At 36.6% G+C, this 15000-nt stretch overlaps 1 protein-coding gene across 1 annotated transcript in view; it reads right to left on the bottom strand.

The window, feature by feature from the left end:
• Positions 1-15000, bottom strand: part of Rsrc1 (arginine and serine rich coiled-coil 1) — a 394696-nt gene that overhangs the window by 173718 nt on the left and 205978 nt on the right. Inside the window, exon 5 of the mRNA XM_085836068.1 lies at positions 7822-7858. Coding sequence (XP_085692194.1) covers positions 7822-7858 — 37 coding nt within the window. The remainder of the gene's footprint in view (positions 1-7821; positions 7859-15000) is intronic.

The raw sequence follows: 15000 nt of genomic DNA on the forward strand, positions 1-15000 counted from the left end.
TGCTTTGTTAAAGCACAAGTTTGACAGCATTTTTTCACAGGACATTTGCTGTCAAAAATGGAACAGGGTAGTCATCTCTATGGCATGTGGAAAGGTCTGAGGTGGGCAGAAAAGGGCCCTTATGTTTTGCTATTTGGAAGATTGGTTAATAGTTACCAATCATTAACTAATTAAATGTGCAACAAACTTGCAACTGATCAAAAGAGAACTGAAAACACGAACCACTGACAATATCACTGTTTCTGGCTGGAATCTGTGCTGGTCTTAGGTCTAAGATCTATAAGCTGCCTATAAAACCATGACTGTAATAGGAGATTAACACTGAATTCACATCAGATTACTTTAAATTGCAAATATTTCTGAACTCTGTTTTCGGTTAAAAAGGTCTTCTGTGAAGAAGAAAGCGCCATGTAGTTGCATTTTATAATTACAGTTTGAGGAAAGGATCTATTCTACATGCATTTTATCACGAGCATCCAAGAAACACTGGCTTAGGTAAGAAAACTAAAGCTCTGCTAGACCTGGGGAGCTCTTAAATCAGCCTTCCTAACTCTGTGACCCTTTAGTACAGTCCCCTGCGTTGTGGTGCCCCCCAACCACAAAGTTATTTTTATTGGTACTTCATAACTGTAATTTTCCTACTGTTAGGAATCATAATGCAAATATCTGTGTGTTCTGATGGGCTTATGGGACCCCTATAAAAGAGTGATTCAACCCCCAAAGGGGTTGTGACCTATAGGTTGAGAACCACTGCCTTAAATAAAGACAAGAGACAATAAATACTTTAGACTGGCATTACCACATTATACAGTGTATGCACAGCACTGATACATCTAAAGTAGCTATATTCTCTAACTCATTTTTACAAATATAAAGAATACTTCTTAGAACAAACTGGGAGAGAAATCAGTCCCTCTAATTTTCCTGTTCATTTTATAGGTTAACTTAATACTCAATTGTATCAAATGTATACACTATGATTTTGTCTGTGTGAAAGGCAACTATCCTTCTGAGAACTGAAAATACAGCAGTTCCATTTATAAGTTTTATGTAAAATAGCCTAAAACAGAGGGAGAGGCTTTTATTAGGACCCAGTACCATTACTGCTGAGTATATAATAGCAAAGGATTTATCTACATGGCTGGCAGGCAGCAACATAGTCTTACAAACCACTGATGGACTAAACAAGCTATTAATGATAGTTGCTTGTTCAACACTCAGAATGGTCAGACTGTGCTGTTTGACCACAAAGACAAGTAGGTCATCATTTTCAAATGTTATACACTGTTAGAAACACAGATGAGACCTCTGTGGGGAGATGAAGCCCACAGGTATGGCTCCAGAGTTCTTATGCTATCTATCAATAGATAGTAAATCCCACTTAAAGCTGTAAACCACTAAAACTCTTTTATCAAAAGACTTATTATTTATTTCAATTGTTTACCTATGTTAAAAACATCATCACCATCATCATCATTCTACAGCAACAGTACTGACAAACATATCACTTGATAAACAGTAAAGGAGAAAAAAACAAAGAAGAATTATTGCCTGCATTATTCTTGCATAGTAAGATGGATATTTTTGCCCCTCTATAATCTGTAGAATACCCATTTCTCCAGATTTATAAATGAGCTTACAATGTATTTGTAACTTGCAGGCTCTGAGTCTAGATTCTATTCGATCTAGAAAACCTCACTTTAATTTCAAGACAACTTTTTAATATATTTTTCTTCCTACTGGTTCTTAGAGCACTAACTAGCTTCACTTCAAACTTCCTGGAATGCATATCGAGTCCCTGACTGAGTCTGAGAACCAACTAGACCCTGTAAATTAGAATCTGCACCTACATATGATTTCCAACTGCCTGGGATCCACCACCATTTATTTATGTGACTTCTCAGAAAAGAGAAGAAGAGACGCTTTAGAACTAATGTCCTGAGGATGGTGAGTGACTTCATACCCCAGCCCAGGGGACCAGCACATCAGGTCTTCTACCTAGCAAAACCAAGAACACTAATTTTCCTTTTAAACAGTGACAGCTTCTCACACGTTCCATCTACTAATAAACATCCCCTGACTCTCATCCCTCTACTAAGAGGAATAGGTATCATTCCATATGTAGCTTCCCTAGTTACCAGTGATGGCTTTATTGTAAACACATAGCAAACTTAACCACTTGTACCTTTTCACAAAATAAATAATAAGAATGCATGTTCACATCATTAGTATTTACTGGACTACATTAAAGATTTCTGTGAAAGCAAACACATAAATCTGGGATTTCAAATCAGGGAGTCACTCACTATATGCTCCAGAATTGTAAAATATAAACTGGGAGGAAAAATAACTTGATGTGATAAGAACTTAGAGTCAATTGTCTACAACATTAAAAGATCATTAATTCAGAAACAACAGCATCAGTAATCAATCAGCTCCTCTTCTACGCCTACAAAGAGACACCCTAAAAGACAAGGCTCCGAGGTCAGTGTCAGAGGACTTTCATCTGTATGCTATGTTTCATCAAGTAAAAGCATTACTTTCTAGGGTCATTAAAAGACCTAACTAAACATTAAAAGTAGACGTTTCACTCATTTTTTCTATGTTATAGTGTGGGCACTGGGTTCTTTGAGATACTCTACAATGAGTTCTGCTGATGATCCTACAGGATACCTGCAAGATGATTTCTTAGGATTTAATGGCTATTTAAAGGTAATGCTTGCCACTCAATGATAGAACATATGCTGGCATGTGCTTAATATGTACAAGGCTCTGACACAACATCACAGTTTTCTAAAAAGTGGTTTATAACATTTTCTGCTATTAATTAGTAACTTCTTGTTCTGAGGTAAAAATATCCACAGGCCATTTTTCACTGACAAAAATAGTATTAGGTGTAAATGATAACCCAAGTCACAAGTAAAATTAACCCCCAGGGTTGCAGAGTGGGATGGGGGGGGCATACAACACTAACAGGTCAAAATAGTGAAAGCCTGTTTTCTTAGAAAACTGAGGCTTGGGAATGAGCAGGACCAGAAGCAGCAGCAGAGGGAGCAGGGCTCTGAGAGAAAGACTGGAGACACTGCACAATGCGAAGGTGAAAAGAAACTGAACAGCTCAATCAGCGCCTGACCACTTTCTAGTTTCTCTCATCTGCCAGCACATCTCTGCACTGCAGAGAGCTCACCCTTTATGGAGAAAATGTGTCTACAAAATGTGTGGGATTAAAAATGAATACATAAAATCGTTTCCCCATGAAGACTTGTATGAGAAGTAAACAGAAAATATAAATCAAAACATTTTTGTAGTGTAAAATTTTTGTAAGAGAAATTAATCCCAAAGCATAACACTTGGACAAATGACTAAAGAAATTTTCACATGAAAATTTAAAATACAAAAACGAAAATTGAAAGATATCTCAGATATGAAGAACAAATTATAATATGTATAAAGAATAATACATTTCAATAAAAAATTAGTGAAAGACTGAGTAAAGTGAGCAATGACTGTGACTAGAGGCAAAGACAAGTAAAAGGTTACTGTATACACAGAAACAGACAGACACACAGAAACGCAGACAGACACACAACAGTACCTAAGACAATAAAACAATGAAACGGAACAAATATTTAATAGTGTAATCCAAAACAATAATTTCACGAAATGATAAAATTTAAATCTACACACATGACAAAGTTCAGTTTGTACTTACAAAGAAACAACCGTTAGGTTCATCTCAGCAAAAGAGAGGACTTTAAAGGACAAAGAAAAATAAATGACAATATCTCAAGGCAAAAATAAATAAAATCATTAAATAAAAGCAAATAAGGGTGGTAGATGAGACTTCAAGAAAACTGTATAAAACAAGGTATTAATGGAATTATTTAAGAGGCACGGTAATGCAATGTAAGACAGGATTTTAAGGAAAGCTTAATTATCATTCAAATGGTAAGACTCTAGAAAAAGAGCTTGGAATAAACAAGGTGTCAAGAGCTTTCTATGACAACTGGACCAGAATATGGTTTTCTTCAAAACAAGAGGAAAACAGAGTGCTAGCAGCAAACTGAAGTTAAAGACAACATACTTAACATTACAACCTATCTAAAACAGCATGAGAACACAGATAGCACAGTAGGATATAAAACATATTCCAGCAAAGGGAGAGATGTAAGAGTGACCTCAGCATGCTCAGGAGGTGAACCAACGGGAGAGACAGAAGGCACCAGGACCCCAAACACACACTGTCCCAAACTTAAGAGACAGACAGTTCTCTGCAGCACTTCCATGTATCTCACACCAGCTTACTCTGACTTATCTCTACCAGCATCTTTTGATGGTCGTGGAAGATTCTGACAAAGACTACCTGGTGCATGTTTGTTATGTATGTAGAATAACAAGCAAAAAATGTGGCTGCTTAGACCCTACACTTGTGTTCCTGAGCTGTCACACAACTCAAGGAGAACAGGGCATCCTCCCATGAAACTGGTTTCCAAGGAACCTCTCATGCACAGACTGTGTGCTGTTAGTAGTAAAGCATTTTCTCTGACTCAAGCATGCAAGGTAAAGAAGGAATGTTCAGGGGGTGGTGGGTGGGAGTGGGGGGGGGGAACTGATACTATAATTATGAGGAGATTGCCCAAACTAATAGAAAAGAAGGAGAAAAGGAAGAAGATATGTTGCTTTTCATGAGGGAAGAGTCTAATTAGACTCTTATGGTTTTTATAATTCCTACTTGTGGGTGTTTGAAAACCTGACCAATGTCCTATAGTAAAATTTTAATACTCCAGTGTTGACTCATTAAACCATCACAGTTCTTGTTAACATGCACATTTTATTTCTGCATCCTTTTTGCCCATATTTTAAATATTCTGAAAAGATGATTCAGATCCAGGAATTACATCAGTATCTAAGTGAATGTGGATTTAAATGGGAATAGTAATTATCCTTTTAACATTTTTCATTTATTACATACCATGTAAGGGTTTTTGTTTTTTTTTTAATCTTGAAACAAACTGATTTTTGTATCAAGCAGTTATGTTAACTGATGGCATAAGGTTATGAGAATAATTCTCTCTCTCTCTTTTTTTTTTTTTTTAGTTTTTTCGAGACAGGGTTTCTCTGTGTAGTCTTGGCTGTCCTGGAACTCACTCTATAGCCCAGGCTGGCCTCGAACTCAGAAATCCGCCTGCCTCTGCCTCCCGAGCGCTGGGATTAAAGGCGTGCGCCACCACTCTTACTTCTCTAAAAGGACAAAACTATGCCAACTGATACAGGTTTTGGTTCTCTGTTTTTGGTGGAAATAGCAATACAACCCAGAGCCTCCTGACATCTACCCAAACACTACTCCCCAGCTACAGTCTTCATAGCCTAGACTGTTACAGGTAAAAATGAAAATGCTTGATGCTTTGAATCACCACTTACACTGTGTTTTGAAATGCCTTGTCTTCTATGGTCTTGCCCTTCACCATACAAACTCAATGACTAGCTCTTTGTAATACTTTTGTGTCATGTTCTCTTTAAATGTACAAATGCTGTTTTTCATTCATATGTCAGAAATGCTACAATCATTTGGAGGCCTTCTCAGTAACCCAAAGACGTGTGGCTTCCTAAGACAGTCCTGAGTCCTCTCGTTACATTACTTTTACATGGTGCTTCACTGGCAGCTCTGGGAATTGTCATAAAGTGAGCTCAATTATAAATGGATTAAATCTTATTTAATTTATAAGATTTTTTTAAAAAAACCCTTTTCATTTCTTTTCTTTAGTATGCATATTGATGTGTCACTGTACATGTGGAGGTCTCTGTGGAAATGGATCTCTCCTGGGATTTAACTCAGGTCATCAGGCTTGAACAAGGCACGGCGCTCCAAAGGGTGAGAGGCATCTCTCCATCTGCCTTAAGTAACATTATGGAGACATGCAGCAGGAAGCTGAATTCAGGAGACTCAGACGGAACTAGTGCAGCGGAGAGTCTGTTCATGGAAAGTGCTACATTCCAGAGATTACCAGTGTCTTTAACCTGGATTTCTAATCTGAAAAGAAATGGGTGTGGTATTCCTCAGAAGAAGACATCTTTACAATAGATAATTTTTTATTTTTATATAACTTTCTAGCACTGTATCAAGATTTGCTTGTTTCCCAGCTAGCGTACTGAAAGGTATTTTTTTCTTCACCTATAATTATTGCAGGTTGTTGCAATCATCGTGAGGGATCTATCTGAAGGAAGGAGCTATTTGCAATGGACGCCTGCTGAGGAAGGGAACCCAGGTTTCTGCACTCACTGAGTGACACTGGATAGTTATCTATACACTCTAGGGTAGGCCCATGCTCACAAATAGCTGACCAACACAAAACTCCATTTTAACGTGGTTTTCATTTTGATTTTCTATTTTATTTTTTGCTATTTACTATTACTTTGAATTGTTTTGACTATTTTTTGAGAGACGAAGGAGGGGTAGATTTATTTTTAACAAAAAGAAACAATTAGGAGTCTGATCTCTCTTTCCATAAAATAGGTACCTGGGGCCTAGCTTGGGTCATAAGACTTGTGGTAATGTGTTTACCTACTGAGCCATCCAGAGACCTAAAATTTTAAATTAGATAATAAATTAAAAAGGAACTACAAAAGTTCATATTGACATGATAGCATTATATAGCCCTTTTATATAAACTACTAATTGATACAGGAGCATGATGTTTCAATTAACATTTTATTTAGATGTTTTTTTAAAAACTCAGTCTCTTTTTCAGGAATATTTTGAAAGATGTAGGGTTTCTTGGGTCCCTTCAGTTGTTAAAATAAACCTAACTCTGAAATTTCTGTTTGTGAAAATTAAGCTGCCAGGTAAGGAGGGAGTAACCATGATGCACTGCACACAAGCGCGCGCGTGCGCGCGCGCGCACACACACACACACACACACACACACACACACACACACACACAAAACTGTCAAAGAGCAAAATTAATTTTAAAACATGAAGTGGCTGCCTCTTGCCACTATTCTCCTTTTGTGGAAGCAGACCAAAAGTACATTAATAGTTAACAAAGCTGGAGTATGATATATGAATGAAGCTTCTCAATTTTAAAAGTACTTAGACTGTATTTACAAAAGATCACTACCATTAATTATTCAACATTTGGATTTGACCAGAAACCAGAGCATGAGTTTATAAGGCTCTGTTTAAATGAACTACTTAATGCTAGAGTGTACACTTTATCCAGTGAATTGTTGTAAAGGGGATTTTTCCAATTTTTTAAATCTATGGACAGATTTTAATGTTAAATCAGTTTAAGTTTTATTTGTTCTTTCAAAATGCTTGCTCAACACAAATTGTGCATCTCAATTATTTTATATACTAAAACTGAATATAGGTTAAACCAATGCATTATTCATAAAGAAAGACATTAGGAGAGACAAAGCTACGCACTCCTTGCAAAGCTGTTAAACGGCTGACACACACCACTTTATACATGCGATATTTGATGGGCTTTTCTAAAAACATGCGCTTGTTTCTCTCAGATCAAGATATGCCAAAAATTCTACACCAAATTTTGCTTCTAATTAAAGCAATCATCAATCCAAGGATTGTCATTCATTTTATTTCATCTTTACATCAAAAAAAGGTAATTTAAAAAAGTTTAATTCCCTTGATATAGTACGATAAATGAAAAGGTGAGTGCCTTCACATACTAGCAGTAGGCTGAGCCTTTGGGAAATGGTTGGCTTTCTCAATGCAAGGTATTCAAACTCATCGGAAAGTGTTCATTTAGGATGCAGTATCAAAGACAATGCAAATGTTCAAGAGGAACTTGGAGCTTACCAGATGTTCTAATCCAGCTTTGATGTTTCCAGAATCCCTAAAAAAAAAAAAAAAGAGAAGAACAAAAGGTCTAAATGGCTGCTAAACCCTTGTCTGCTCTAATTTATCTTTACCTGAAAACGCTTTATAAATCCTTATATTTTTTTCATTTACTTTTACTAACATTCCTAATACCTGTTTTTAAGGAGAAATTTTCCACCAACATTTTCTTTCAACAAAGTATTATCTTTGAAACTTTTATTCAACTAACAAAAAACAGTTTTATATTTTCTTCTTTCAGTGGAGAACAACAAAAATGTCAAGTCCATTCTTAATTTAGTATTCACATAGTTCTTTTACTTACATTGCTGCCTTAAAATGATAAAAATGCTTAACCACAAGTCTATCTACCACTTAGACTCTAAAATTATATACTTATGAGTACACAGGAAAATAATAAAACATTGACAAAATAATTTTTATACATATTTAGTTTCACTATCACTATAGTAATTACTATATTGAGAAAAATGTCAACAAAAAATCAAATATAATATAATTAATATCTTGTTTTTGACTATAGAAGAAACTGCTGGTGGAACTAAAATTGAATATATACAAGTTATAAAGATAATTTAGACATTTGATGAAAATATGTGGATATTAAAACTATATCTTTCTTTTCTTTTTCAATGGTAGTAATTACATCCCTTTCTCCTTACCTTTCCTCTGCCCAGTCCTCCTAAACAGCCTCCCTTCCTCACTCCCAAATTCATGGCCTCTTCGTTCATTAATCACTTTACATTCTTATATTTGGATGTGTACTCATTTATATTTCAAAATATAACCTGTTCTGTCTCTGTCTGTCTGTCTGTCTGTCTGATTTTAGAGAGGACCATTTGGTATTAGCTAACCAGTTGGTGTGCTCTTGAGCATTCCTTGGTTGCCTGTAGATGTTTGTGTAAAGGAGAAAGCTCATGGTTTTGCCATCTTCTTTGGCATGTCTTTGGCTGTCTCTGCTCAGCTCATGTTTAGGCAGTCTTGCTCGTGAAACTCTCTGGGCATAGCTTCTGACATTACTACAAGCCACAGTTCCACAGCAAACCCTCTGACACTCAGTGCTGCTGGTGGTCTCACTACTTTAGGAACATGCCTGGTAACTTCTGGTACCATGAATGCGAGTGCATAGGGCATTCAGTTCAGTTCCAAATTAGGGTCCTCTGGTAAAGTTTTGTGTATATATGTGGGTGACAGCATGACTATATGTACACCACATGCATGTAGTCCCCATGGAGACCAGAAGAGGCTGTCAGAATCCTTGGACAATATAAAGGCATTTGGAAGCCACTTGGCTCCTCCACAATCCCCAGTAAGTGCTCTTACCTGCTGAGCCATCTTTCTAGTCCCCAGGTGGACTATCTGGAAGACTGCAGTCTGCATCAGTGTATCAGTGTCAAATGGACTTTTACTTTCCTTCTCTCATCAAGCAGTATTTTAGTTTCAGGGTGATTACAGGTCTTACCAATTTTTAAAAGATTTCTTTTGGGTTGAATAGATGGCTCAAAGGTTGAGAATGTGTGCTGAACTTGTAAAGGATCTGAGTTTGGTTTCCAACCCCCATACCAACTGCTCTCAACTACCTGTAACTCTAACCTCAGGGAATGTAGTCTTTTCTGGCAGCCATGAGGACCTGAAAATGCCCCACATATATATTCATAATTAAAACTAAATTAAAGGTAGATGGGGTGTGTGTGTGTGTCTACACATGTGAATGCAGGTGCCTAATTAGTACAGAACAGGGCTTTGTTCCCCTAGAATTGGAGTTATAGGCAATTTAAATTCTGAGTGACACAAATAATCATGGAATTTCCTTGTGAAAATAAAGATTTGGATTTGGATTCAATTAAATACAACATATTTATAATAATAAAATTAGAACTAATTATACACAGATTCTCATCTGACATTTTGTAGTAATTTATTCCTGCCACTTATTGGAGATTAGAGAATGAGTTTCACTAACCCTTACAGTTTGACTGGAATGTACAGTTTTGCTAAGGGTGCTAAAGCAGCAGAAGAGAATAAAGGTAAGTGCCAGGGAGCAGAAGTGCTAGTTTACTTTTAGTGTGCTGGATTGGGCATAAGAAAGCATAGAAGCTTTGAGTTACTTTGTAAGGAGCACAGCCTAAGGGATTAAAGTCAATTAGATTTGGAAATATCATGAGACAGAGATAAGTACTTTTTCTGTAACTATGTAGAGGGGTGTGGCCTCAAACTCAGAGATCCACATGCCATTGTCACCTTATTGTTAGGATTAAAGGCAGATGTTAATGCACCTGGCTACAATGTTTTTTTAAGCATACATTTTAGATGGCACATCAGAAAGAAAAGTAGTTATTGTGGGGGCACTCCTTCAATCACTACCCACTGTAAACAAATATAATCTACCAGAGTCTTGGCTATCCTCTATCCTTAGTGATTATCATCTAAGCACATTTTTTGTCACTATCAAAGGTGGTACCTTATTTGAGACCATCCTCTTTTTTCACAGAAATCACTGTGTCAGCATCTAAATGGGTCTCAATGGCTCCTGACTTATTCAATGTCAATGTAGCTTCTATAAGAAAGTGGAGACTTTCTAATGTATGTCTTCTTAACACGTGTATCTTGCCAAAACTATATCACATGCAAATGATAGTAATGGCCAAAATGGACAGACTATTAATCTAGTTTTCACACACATTGAGCTACTTGATCCCACATATGCACCCCAAGTGCTCCTTTCTCTTACTTAGTCTCCACAATTGTTATTTTGATAACAAATAAAAGTCAAACTTTTAGAACTACTAAACTATGTTGCGAAGGAAGAAAAATTCTCTCTTACCCACAATATAAAGAGTTCTTCCAAAATGTTTCTGTTACACCCTGGACATGTTGTAGGACAGATTTTATTACAAGTCCCAAACTTCATTTAGTTTCCCAATTAAAGCACCATAAAGAAAATTCTTTGATAAATAAATTAAATTAATAAAAAATGATTGCTATTCCAGCACCTACTTTACACTGTCTGAATCAGAGCATATGACCAAGCATCTAAATCTGACAGCTTCAGGATAGGTCTCGGAACAGGCTTGCCCAGTTTCACCCAAGCTTAGCTACTTTTCTACTATGATTATAACACCTTGATCAAAACCAACTTGGAAAGGAAAGGGTTTATTTCCTCGTACAGCTTACAGTCCATCATCTAGGGAAGTCAGAGCAGGAGCTGGATGCAAAAACTTGTAGCCAAGGACAAAACCAGAAGTCATGGAAGGGTGCTGCTACTGGCTTCTTCCTCAAGTTTTTTTCTTCTTTTTTTTTAATTGGATATTTTCTTTATTTATATTTCAAATGTTATCCCCTTTCCATGTCTCCCATCCCCCATAAAACCCCTATACCATCCTCCCTCCCCATTACTATGAGAGTGTTCCTCCACCCACCCACCCACTCCTACTTCCCTGCTCTCAGTTCCTATACACTGGGGCATCTATCAATGGGAATTGCATTGAATCTGTGGATTGCTTTCGGCAGGATGGCCACTTTTACTCTATTAATCCTGCCAATCCATGAGCATGGGAGATCTTTCCATCTTCTGAGATCTTCTTCGATTTCTTTCTTCAGAGACTCGAAGTTTTGTCATACAGATCTTTCACTTGCTTGATTAGAGATCTTTCACTTGCTTGGTTAGAGTCACGCTAAGGTATTTTATATTATTTGTGACTACTGTGAAGAGTGTAGTTTCTCTAATTTTTTTCTTAGCCTGTTTAGCCTTTTAGTAGAGGACGGCTACTGATTTCTTCGAGTTAATTTTATATCCAGCCACTTTGCTGAAGTTGTTTTTCAGCTTGAGGAGTTCTCTGGTGGAATTTTTGGGTTCACTTAAGTATATGATCATATCATCTTCAAATTACAATTTACAAATTACAATTTGTATCACTTTGACCTCCTTTTGTTGTCTAATGGCTCTAGCTAGAACTATGAATACTATATAAAATAGATAGGGAGAGAGTGAGTAGCCTTGTCTAGTCCCTGATTTTAGTAGGATTGCTTCAAATTTCTCTCCATTTAGTTTGATGTTGGCTACTGGTTTTGTGATATTACTTTTACTATGTTTAGGTATTGGTCTTGAATTCCGGATCTATCCAATACTTTTAACATGAAGGGATAATGAATTTTGTCAAATGTTTTTTCAGCATTTAATAAAATGATCACGCGGTTTTATTCTTTGAGTTTGTTTATGTAATGGATTACGTTGATGGATCTCCATATATTGAAACATCCCTGCATCCCTGGAGTGAAGCCTATTTGATTGTAGAGAATGATCTTTTTGATGTGTTCTGGGATAAGAATGGCAAGAATTTTATTGAGTATTTTTGCATCAATATTAATAAGGGAGATTGGTCTGCAGTTCTCTTTCTTTGTTGGGTCTTTGTGTGGTTTAGGTATAAGCATACTTGTGGCTTCAGAGAACAAATTGGGTAGTGTTCCTTCTGTTTCTATTTTGTGGAATATTTTGAAGAGTATTGGTATTAGGTCTTCTTTAAAGGTCTGATAGAATTCTGCACTAAACCCATCTGGTGCTGTGCTTTTCTTTGGTTGAGACACTTAATGACTGCTTCTATTTCTTTTAGGGTTATGGGACTGTTTAGATGGATTATCTGATCCTGTTTTAACTTTGGCACCTGGCATGTGTCTAGAAAATTGTCCACTTCATCCAGATTTTGCAATTTAGTTGATTATAAACTTTTGTAGTAGGATCTGATGATTTTTTGGATTTCCACAGTTTCCACTGTTATGTCTTCCTTTTCATTTCTGATTTTGTTAATTTGAATACTGTCTCTGTGTCCTCTGGTTAGTCTAGCTAAGGGTTTAGCTATCATGTTGATTTTTTCAAAGAACCAGTTCCTGGTTTTGTTGATTCTTTGTATAGTTCTTTTTGTTTCTATTTGATTGATTTCAGCCCGGAATTTGATTATTTCCTGTTGTCTACTCCTCTTGGGTGTATTTGCATCTTTTTGTTCTAGAGCTTTCAGGTATGCTGTCAAGCTGCTAGTGTAAGCTCTCTCCAGTTTCTTTTTACAGGCACTTAGAGCTATGAGTTTCCCTCTTACCACTGCTTTCATTGTGTCCCATAGGTTTTGGTATGATGTGTCTTCATTTTCATTAAATTAAAATGTCTTTAATTTCTTTATTTCTTCCTTGAACAAGTTATCATTGAGCAGAGTGTAGTTCAGCTTCCATGTGTATGTATGCCTTCCCTTGTTTTTGTTGGAATTTTAGACTAGCCTTAGACTGTGGTGATCCGATAGGGTGCATGAGATTATTTCTATCTTCTTGTATCTGTTGAGACCTGTTTTGTGACCAAGTATATGATCAATTTTGGAGAAGGTACCATGGGGTGCTGAGAAGAAGGTATATTCTTTTGCTTTAGGATGAAATGTTCTATAAATATCTGTTAGATCCATTTGGTTCATAACTTCTGTTAGTTTCTGTGTCTCTCTTTAGTTTCTGTTTCAAGACCTGCCCATTGCTGAGAGTGGGGTGTTGAAGTCTCCCACTATTATTGTGTAGAGTACAATGTGTGCTTTGAGCTTTAGTAAAGTTTCTTTTATGAATGTGGATTCTTTGCACTTGGAGCATAGATGTTCAGAATTGAGAGTTCATCTTGGTAGATTTTTCCTTTGACCAGTATGAAGTATCCTTCCTTATCCTTTTGGATAACTTTTGGTTGAAAGTCAATTTTATTCGCTATTAGAATGGCTACTTCAACTTGTGTCTTCAGCCTATTTGCTTGGAAAATTGTTTTCCAACCTTTTACTCTGAGGTAGTGTCTGTCTTTGTCACTGAGGTGCGTTTAATGTATGCAGTAAAATGTTGGGTCCTGTTTATATGTCCAGTTTGTTAGTCTATATCTTTTTATTGGGGAATTGAGTCCATTGATATTAAGAGAATTAAGGAAAAGTGATTGTTACTTCCTATTATTTTGTTGTTAGAGGAGGAATTATGTTTATGTGGCTATCTTCTTTTAGGTGTGTTGAAAAGATTACTTTCTTGCTTTTACTAGGGTATAGTTTCCCTCCTTGTTTTGGAGTTTCCCATCTATTATCCTTTGTAGGGCTGCATTTGGGGAAAGATATTGTGTAAATTTGGTTCTGTCATGGAATATCTTGGTTTCTCCGTCTAGGGTAATCCAGAGATTTGCTGGGTATAGTAGCCTGGGCTGGCATTTATGTTCTCTTAGGGTCTGTATGAGATCTGCCCAGGATCGTCTAGCTTTCATAGTCTCTGGTGAGAAGTTTGGTGTAATTCTCATAGGTCTGCCTTTATCTGTTACTTGACCTTTTTTCTTACTGCTTTTAATATTCTCTCTTTGTTTAATGCATTTGGTGTTTTGATAATCATATGACTGGAGGAATTTGTTTTCTGTTCCAGTCTACTTGGAGTTCTGTAGTCTTCTTGGATGTTCATGGGCATCTCTTTCTTTAGGTTAGGGAAGTTTTCTTCTATAATTTTGTTGAAGATATTTACTGGCCCTCTAAGTTGGGAGTCTTCGCTCTCTTCAATACCTATTATCTTTATTTTTAGTCTTCTCATTATGTCCTGGATTTCCTGGATGTTTTGGGTCAGGAACTTTCTGCATTTTGCATTTTCTCTGACTGTTGTGTCAATGTTTTCTATGGTATCTTCTGCCCCGAGATTCTCTCTTCTGTCTCTTGTATTCTGTTGGTGATGTATGACTCTTGATCTCTTTTCTAGATTTTCTAATTCCAGGATTGTCTCCAGTTTTGATTTCTTTATTGTTTCTACTTCTATTTTAGATCTTGGATGGTTTTGTTCATTTCCTTCATCTGTTTTTGTGTGTGTGTGTGTGTGTGTTTTCCTGTAATTCTATAAGGGACTTTTGTAATTCCTCTTTAAGGGCTTCTACCTGCTTACAGGTGTTCTCCTGTAAGGAGAATTATTTATGTCCTTCTTTAAGTCTTCTATCATCATCATGAGAAATGTGATTTTGTATCTGAGTCTTGCTTTTCCTGTGTGATGGTGAATCCAGGACTTGTTATGGTGGGAGAATTGGGGCCTGATGATGCCAAGTAACCTTGGTCTCTGTTGCTTATGTTCTTATGCTTACCTTCTGGACATCTGAATATCTCTAGTGCTACC

The sequence above is a fragment of the Mus caroli genome, unplaced genomic scaffold (genome assembly GCF_978045245.1).
Source record: "Mus caroli unplaced genomic scaffold, Mus_caroli_1 scaffold_3, whole genome shotgun sequence".
In the NCBI taxonomy this organism is placed as follows: domain Eukaryota; kingdom Metazoa; phylum Chordata; class Mammalia; order Rodentia; family Muridae; genus Mus; species Mus caroli.